The sequence below is a fragment of the Octopus sinensis genome, unplaced genomic scaffold, assembly GCF_006345805.1.
Source record: "Octopus sinensis unplaced genomic scaffold, ASM634580v1 Contig16052, whole genome shotgun sequence".
Lineage (NCBI taxonomy): Eukaryota > Metazoa > Mollusca > Cephalopoda > Octopoda > Octopodidae > Octopus > Octopus sinensis.
The window spans coordinates 15,146-24,487 of record NW_021834109.1 but is presented as its reverse complement, the minus strand read 5'-3'; the positions used below and the strand labels follow the sequence as shown (position 1 = coordinate 24,487).

General features: G+C 36.4%; 1 protein-coding gene across 1 annotated transcript; it reads right to left on the bottom strand.

Annotated features, from left to right (window-relative positions):
• Nucleotides 1–7,679: 7,679 nt before the first annotated feature.
• LOC115230648 (dynein assembly factor 4, axonemal-like) lies at nucleotides 7,680–8,368 on the bottom strand. The gene is made up of 2 exons (XM_036499754.1): nucleotides 8,080–8,368; nucleotides 7,680–7,921 (listed from the first exon to the last, which is right to left on the bottom strand). The coding sequence occupies exons 1-2, from the start codon at nucleotides 8,366–8,368 to the stop codon at nucleotides 7,680–7,682; spliced, it is 531 nt and encodes a 176-aa protein (XP_036355647.1).
• Nucleotides 8,369–9,342: the final 974 nt, after the last annotated feature.

Below are 9,342 nucleotides of genomic sequence, written 5' to 3'. Positions count from 1 at the left end.
AAAACTAATTATTAGGAAAACATTTTTTAACCTTAAAAATTAACAAAATTTAACCTTAAAAAGTTAACTTTATTAACCTATAAACTAAAATTTTTAACTTAAAAATTAACTTTATTTTTTCTTTACTTAAACTTCTAAATTAATAATTTTAATTGGATCGCTTTCCAAAATTTTCTTCTGAAAATATTTTTAGCCACTGTTTTATTTTACCCAAAATCTACTGCACTAAGAGTCGAATATGATAGAAAATTACCTCGTTCTCATTTATTTCAAAAATATTAATCCCTGATATAAATTTTTTTGGAATAATAAGATGGAACTTTTAACCAGTATCCCATCTGGTCAATACTACTTTCGGCGGAATTCTAATTTCTGAAAACAACAATTGTCGGTTTTGATTTTTCCTAATTGCAGCTTGTACACTCGATATCACATCATCAACTTCTGGATAAAATTTTCTGATCTCCATTGAACAATTATGTAAAATATGGGCAACACAATTGACCTAGAAAATATTAGGATATAGATTTGTAAAAATAAAAATTTTCCTGGGTAAATCGAAAATAAATTAAAAATACCGGCCATCATATACCTTGCAGTATCATAATGTCAATTATAAAACTGAAAATGTATTGCTTGTGTAAACGATTCAATTTGAAAGAATAATCTTCATAACGAGGTTTGCTCTCAATATCTCAATTTTTCTTCATTGAAAAAACATCCGAATTATAGAGAATTGATTTTTATTTAGATAATCATTAATTTCTTTCCTAAACTTTATTAATCAAATGTTCAAGCATCTATTTTTTTTCTGTTAAAAAAATCTCGTATTTATTGTTAATGTTTCGTTGGTCCATCCACACAATTTCCCAAAAAACGTTACTGTCTGCATATATGCCGTTTAAACGCTGATGTTTAGAGCTTCAAAATTAGTGCTTGAGGCATCAATACAAATGCTCACGCTTTCGACGTTGAAGACTGAAAACGCTATAATTATGCAAGTAAAATAATAGTTTTAAAGCGTTTTTTCAAAGTTCCGTAAAACGATGAAGTTGAAAATATTTAAAAAATAATAAAGAATTATAAATCATCAACTAGGTGACGTGCAATGCCCATACTCGAAAGCGTAGTTTTATAATGTGTCATATATTCAGGATCCGTCAAATAAAATATTTTTGGGTCCCTCTGTGTCTTATTTGAGTATTTTGATTGACGATAAAATACGACTCCAATGAATATGATACTTATTACTAAAAATATGAGAAAAATAATCCAGGCAGACACCACACGTCTCTTTTGCCGGCTATCTGGAAATAAATTTAGTGGTTCTGAGACCACCAAATAAACAGTCTTTACAGCTTTTCCGAAATCATTTTCGACAAGACATCGAATACTCATTGACTTTTCTGTCAAAATACTCAAAAATGAATTATTTTGTGACAGTGTTGATACCAATTTATCCGAATAAGTCTCTAAATGTAATAATAGTGTGATTACCATATTCCTCTAAATTTATATACCACTTTATTTTAGGTTCGGGGTACCCTTTTTCAGGAATACATTTAAAATTCGCCGTATTACCAGACGTGACGTTTTGTGAGCGAAGGGAGTCAGAAATGGCAGGCAATTCTTTAATATTTAAAACTATTTTAACCGTAAATAGATACAGTAAATGTTTTTTCAGTTTCTTTCGTATCTACATATGTCTCGTTCAAACATAAAAATTCGGTTTTCTTTCGTGGAGGTTTGTGTTCAGACCTACAAGCAAAAATTTCAGGTTCTTTTTTTTCAGTGGCAACTATTTTCATAACGTGAGATGAGATAAGTTCATTATTCTTATAATAAAGGCCAGGGTTTCCAACCCTAAAATCAATGTTGGTGGGAAAACCTTCCAAAATAGAAACAAGGGACGATATTATGGACTTTTCCAAACTCTAACGCGACGTTTGACGTTTTTGGAAAAAAGTGAATTAGATCAAAATCGGATTCTTAAAAATTTAGATTATTATCAAAATAAACCCTGAATAGTGAAATTAAAAAAATATGATTTTAACTCTTTGTTCCCAATACAAATATACTTGCACGTAGAGTCTTCGGCAATTAAGTATTTTATATATAAATCATTGTCGACCACATAAAATCTGTCATGATCTGCTTTCCCTATAATTTTGGTCATTTCCTCTGCATATTGGGGCCATCTGTGCCAGGTGCATTGGCCAGTGATTCCATTTCCACTTAGAATGGCAAATGGAAGTGTATATGTATTATATACTATAATTATAACATTTCTATATACCGATATGTAGTATTGGACTCTCTACATTCATTGGGAGAGATATTTCGTAACCACATTCGTTTTCGACAGAACATTGAAATATTCCATTTCCTTGGAACCCCTTGCTAAATGCGAGCTTATTGCCATTTTTATAAAAATAGTAATTAGTTTCAAAGTCAATAGGAATCCCATCTTTAGTCCAACTGAATATTTTATATATAAATATACTTGTATTCAGTTGTATTTGTCTCTATTGGACATGTAATACTACGCTTATAATAAGTGAGTAGAAATGTAGTTTGTGACATATCCATTGTCGGGGGAGTGCAGTGGAGGGATATACTTGGATAAATAAATATGAGCAGATAAACTAACATTTGTCGTCATCTACGGAATTATACATATTTATAATTTATTTCCTTGTGTGCTATTTATGTCTATTTTTATAAAAAGAGTTAACGTCAACAGTCTTCAAAATTAAGCTTACACAATTTCAATTTTTTGAAATCTCAAAAACTGGTTTTGCCTAGAGAAGTGAAAATCCTGCGAGTAATACAAATAGATTACAGAAATCAAGAATTGCAGGATTTTTAATTTCTAAATTTGGAATTAAATATAAAGGAAATTAAAAACATGACAAGTGACTCCATAAAGTATATTACAAGTTGTTATGTAATCATTTATATTAAAACTTGCACGGAAATATGAAAATTAAACGTAAAAATTGAAGTAAAATCTAAGAGCAATTAAAAGTTACTAGAAACAATATTAATCAATCAAGTAATATACATCTCTGTGTGGAGGAATAAATAGACTCGTCAATTTATGTATGTTAAAAGGGATGGATAGATTAATTTAATCATAATTAGTCATTAAATGTCTCATTTTGTCACAATATGCTTCATTTTTTTTAGTTAGAAACAAGAAAGAAATTAAAGGCCTCACTAGACACCCGGCCAGCCTCGCGAAATAATATTTATGTTTTAAGACTGAGTAAAAATTAATTTAGTTATAAGAAAATTTTATTAAAACAAAACAAAATTTAATCAAGGTTACACTATTTAATTGAGATTTTGACTTTTTACTGTTGGAAATCTCTTTCCTTTTTAAAGGGGAGAATTTTCTACCATAGATAAAGTTATGTGTCTCATACCTTTAATTGAAGTATCCCACAAGAATGCCAGTACCACGGGTAGGTCGGTAGCGAAGGTATATTCTTCACCAAATACCTTCATCCCATACTTATGTTTAATCAACATACTTTCAAGCGTCCTTTTCAGTATAACGGATTGGATATAAATTTTCGTTGATTATTCAAGGGTTATTTTATCCATGTAATTTTAACAGCATTTTGAAACAACTCTATCCATAGTTATAAGTAGTATGTGCCATTTATAATACATAGGATTGTTCAAGACGTGTTTTTTTATGAAAATAAAAACATAATGTTGATCTATAACATGGAAGTCAAAGAACTTATTATTAAATTTCACTTATATTAACATTAAAATAAAAAAAAACTAGAATAATGTAAAGAAGAATTTAATAATTTGATTAATGAATTAAAACCATTCTTCTGCCTAAATACATTATACAAACTTAACTCAAAGTCGAACCTGCGTCAGTTGGCTTCACTAAACTACCCGTGTAAGACGCATACGGGAGATTGACTCTAAAGACTTTCTATCTAAAGACTTCCTATCCGGCCTTAGAAAGGCGTTACGTGGTCCACCAAATTCACTTGGAGATTTCGACTGGATTTGAAAACGCCGAGGGGGCACCTAATGCTCACCGAAAAAGGACCAATAGCTCTCCTACCCCCTGGGACATCGTCGTCGCAGGACGATGCACTTTGCATAGGATTGAACCTTTCCGGAGGATCTCCGTCGAAGTGCGTCGGGATCACACGCTAATTAGTTTGGTCTTAACTGTGGTCTTGGTGTTTAATAAATAAATAATCTCTACGACAGATTACTCCTGGAAGATGAATCTTTAATGATTGGTATCCATTAAAGCTTAGGCTTTGGATACCTGCCAGCCCCACCCTTGGCGGTGCGTGTCTACAGTTTTGTCAAACGGCTTTCATGTCTTGTTGTGCAAACAAGTGCCATTAGAATTCCGCATTACACTTAATTTACATTGTCCCCGTAGTCTTCGAAACCTTTGGAATCGTCGGCAATGCTGCGACTCTACTTCTTTCTAACATTGGTTGAAAGTTTCAAAGAAAATTAATGACCGGAAGGCGACTAGTTGGCTTTTTTAGCAAATTTCAGTCGCTGCGCTTCGCGAAAACTGTCACTAAATACACAGCGCAGCGTTGTTGAGCTGACTTTTAGGCTCTCGACTGTTTTTTAGTTACCTACTTTGTCTGTTTTTGGTCACATAATGAAATAATTAAAATTAAAAAAATTTATTGAACATTTAGCGATCTTATGACAATATACGCTGTAACAAAAAGCGACGCCATTGGTGTAATCACCGTATAGAAGAAGCGGGGTCTTTTGCCTGCTCCGTTTCCGGCCTGAGCCAGTACGACCCTCATTATTCAAACCTGAGAGTATTACTTTCATAATACTATCATGTTCACATCAACCATACGATGGCAACAGGCATCACTTACGACCAACCACAAAGCCTTCTTAATTTGGGATAAATCAATGTTAACATCAATTGTTTTTCATTCTTATCAATTTTTATTTAAATTCAAGATATAAGTCTGCTTGATTTTTACAGTATAAGATATTAGAGAAAGTCGCGTTTAATGCAAGCCACTTTCTTAAAACAACTGAAAGACAGCTTCATCTCAGAGATCAAAGTCAACTTCGGGTATCTTCCGTAACTTTTTGAAATTCCACATTATGGCAAATAGACAAAAATAAAAAATGTGCTTTTTCCTTTGTCTTTGAAACCTGTGACGTTGGAAATCGTACTTCTCTTTAAATAAAGAAGCTCAGACTTGCCTTGGTGAATAAAACTAAGCCTAAAATTATCCATCTTACAAAAAAATACTAAAATAAGCTTGCGATATCGGGGATCACTTGAAATTATAATTAACTTGCTTACCCTGGTCTTTTGGTCAATAATATCTCTCTGTCTCTCTTTCATTTTCAGCGGAAGACCGATCGTCATTCATAAGGACGACTATTATCCTATTTGCAACCAAAAAGGTTATTATCAACGATAATTATAAATCAATTTCATATGAATTCAGTAAAACATAATACAATCTTAATTTCGTTGATAAAGTTTGGGGCCAAGACGCTTGCCCATCTCAAGAAACTTGGCCGCTTGTGCACCCACCGCTCCAGAGATCCGAGGGAATTTATATTCCTCATTCAGAGGATCTCGGTGGCTGTTTTACGCGGGAATTGTCTTTCAATCCTGCGAGCCAGTTCATAATAGCTAGTTTTTTTTTGTTTTCGTTATTAAAAAAAAAAATTTTTAAAAAAAAAAGTTAATGTTAAATTCAGTAAAAAATTTGAGCTATTTAGAAAAATTAAATATTTAAAAATTATGCAAACCTCATTTCTTATATTCATTAATCAACAAATCACCAAAAAGAGTAGAATTTTTTGTTAAAATTATGATGCAAAAGAATGGCAAAAATAAGACCTCTCTTTCAAAGAAAAAGTGTATTGTTTGAGATGCTACGTGCGTGAACTATTTTTCCTCTCAGAACATAAGAATATCACTAGAAAGGCCTGGAGCTCTATAACACGTGGGAACATAATTTCAATTATTCAAACAAAAAAAATATTTATGAAACTTTGAATAATAAAAAATTTGACGTTTTTCAATCAATATAAGTCCCAAATATTCCAGATTCCAATAATACGTTAAAGTAAACAATTCAAAAAGTAATCAACAATTTTTCAAAACGAATAAAAGCTTTAGTTACCTCTATATAATATCCCCCGCTAGACAGATTCCCGTGCAAAAATAGTGCTAGTAAAATTCATCGCCAGACTCAACCCAACAACGATGTCAGTCCTTGGTTTATGACCGACTAATTGCCAAAATCGAAAAAAGACTTTTCGCTTATTTTCCCGTGGAAAAACCGAATAATTCTACTCTTCCTAAAATTACTTTATTTCCCCACGTTCACCACTCCCTCCGCCGACATCATAAACCTACTCTTCACACAACCACAACAACTGCCTCACAATTATGTCCGGTGGACACAAATTGTTCACCACCGGGCCGAACACCACTCTATTTTTCCACGTTACACATCCCTCTACTTTTATTCTCTCCTACAAATTGCAAGCCATGTTCATTCCACTCAAATTCAACAGGTCTGATCCCAGCCAGAATTGCAGTCTCGCCCACCCACACTCCACTTTCGTCCTCAGGTCACGCACCCGATAACAGTCGATCACTTTTACCTCCTCACAATCACTCACCACGTCTATCAAATTCGTCTTTACTGTCAGGAACATTTGCGAAGAGTGCAGTCGCACTGTACTCACCGTGCTCCCACACTTGTCTTCTTCATCCCACACGTAAAATTCCTCCTCTTTCAACACGTCTTCCAATTCCGTCATTCTCCTCATTTCCCGTAGCACTTATTAAATATATCACGAAATGATGAGAATGCTCATTTATTAAACAATGCTCATCGAACGCAATTCACGCTATGACTGTCCTATTGGGAGTGTCCTATTGGGACTATCAACCCGACAACCAGATGCAATTCATCCTACTGTCTTATGTATACGACTGCCCATTGGTACTGCTCAATTGGCACCCTTTTCTGTCCTATTTTCCATAGCACGCCAATCAGACGCAATTCACGACTGCCCTATTGCATTGTCCTATTGACACTCTTTTCTGTTCTATTGCCATTTGAGCACATCACAAAACCATTTATTGGTTAACAACCGTCTTGATCATCTCCAAATCACTGAGGAGTTGTGGGTTGAGGGGGTCGATTGAAAGAGCACTCTCAAGGGCAGCCCGAGCTAGAGGATGCCAGAATACTCCCACCTTCCCCATACTCTCCAAGGTGAAAGTAGGAAGTCCCCATTCGACAGAGCGCCTTCAGACGACTATGTTTGTTGGCCTGGACTGGAGGGAGGAGGAGTGTGAGTGCCTGGGTGTGTGGTGAGGAATACCTGGCGACAATCCTGAATGCAGTTTGAATATAACCCCTTCTGAAGGTAGGAGGCTGCCCGGTTGGAGTAGAGTCTGTTGAAAGTACAGTGGGGAATACGAGGGCATTCCTGGGCTGAGGGATATTCCGTGGGAGTAGGCGCTTATGGCAGAATCGTAGTCTCCGTGAATGTAAAATTTGCTGAATATTGTGAATATTTACTTTGCTTTGTCCCTTATGAGGACTGGGTTGGACTCCAACTCCCCTCCTGTGATCCGACAACCACTCGCCTGCTTCCTCAACCACTGCCACTTATGATTCACCACTCACTTCCTCCTCCTCTTCCGCCCTCGACTCCCGAGAGGGTGTTGGGAAATATCGCTCAGTGAATGACATTTTTATTTTCCCGGCATCACGAATTGGGAATTCTTTAGGAGACTCATTTTGTCTGGTGGTCGATGGATGACTCGGGGAGGCCACCTTCAGGGCTGTCAGTCCATCTGCCACTTTCTTGTTCTCCTTTTCCTTGAACAGCTCGATTTGACTAGTCTTCTCTGAGTCGAGCTGGGCAAGTGTGATGGGATGAGTACAGCAATGGCCGCCCTCACTGCCATTTGTTTGCGTGCACTACTCTTGTCTTCCTTCACCTTCCTCCACTCCCTTTCATCTCTCATCTTCTCCTTGTTGTCTGCAACTTATTTCATTTCCCTACCCTCCGACATGAACGTCGGCCACACTTCGGGGACTACTTTTCTCAGATTGAACATTATTTGTCCTTCTTTTATCACCACAGTTGACTCGTCCTCTTCCACATCTGCATAGAGCAGACACTCAAACAAGTAAGGCTGGTAATTGGCCTGATTGGTGGGGTTATATACTTTGATGTATCTCCTCGTGCACACAATGTCCACCGACGACGGACTGCTCCCATGCAGTTCAAGTTTGAGATATAATGCACTCTCCGATTGGCCCCACTCCACATCCCGCACTCTTATCACCATGTTTCCTTGGATACACTATTAAGATAGTTGTCAGGCACACTCATATATTAATGGGTGCAGTCTGAGGAGTGTTCTTTAAGTTTTGAGGGCTTCCGAGACCATCATGGTTCTAGTTTTCAAGCCCCCTAAGCGCTAATTCCTTAAATATTTTTTTTGTTAAACCAATTTTTTGTTATTTCCTTCTCTCACTATTGTGTCGATAAAACCATATACTTTTTTTTACTGACATTGGTTGGAAATTCAGTTAAGAACGAAATATTACCACTAGTCTCCTGTGTTCTTCGGAACCCTGAGGCTGAGATCAAATATGTAGTTCGAACAGCTAAAGTCTCAAAACTGTGTGTTAGCTAGCAGTCTAGCTTTAAATCTTCAGCCTTCTTAGCTGCAGATTTAGCCTCCAGAGCACACGAAGTTAAATGAGAAGCAGAATAGGTGTCCCAGCAGGTTGCATCCCATACGAGACCTTTTCCGCCTTCAAAAGGGAAAAGGGTCATCCCGTCAGGACGTTTCCCATCGCCGCGGTCAAGACCCGGTGGTTCGAGGACCAAAGGAAATCCCGCCGAGTCGAGGGCCCTCCGTATGATGTCATTCATAGCAGAGTGCCTCGGGAAACGTCCGGCACTCCTCCTGCATGATAAAGGGTGCAGACCGAAAGGGTCAACAGTGCAGCCACAGCGGCACGTGTGCGGGACACATTGCCTTAGTCCGAGGCGCAGAGTTCAAAAAATCTGAAATTGATTGATTTAAAGTTTGAAAAATGAATATTCTATGCCAATTGAATCTTTTGTTTTAAAAAAGAGGCTTTTCCTTTTTATGCCCCATGCTACCCTCAGTGGTTGCATTTATCGCTGACATATTTTTTGTTGATCATACTTTTCTTTCCTGTATCATTTTACTGACTCATGAATTCAGAGTTTATGGATTTCTATCCATATGGCCATATGGCCATTGGTAATTTACTTTAAATTATAAGT

Excerpts from the sequence above, each read along its gene's own strand:
- LOC115230648 (XM_036499754.1), bottom strand. The coding sequence starts at position 8,368 with ATGGTGATAAGAGTGCGGGATGTGGAGTGGGGCCAATCGGAGAGTGCA. Across the intron at positions 7,922-8,079 it reads GCCGACGTTCATGTCGGAGG|AGAAGACTAGTCAAATCGAG; the intron begins GTAGGGAAATGA and ends AGCTCGACTCAG.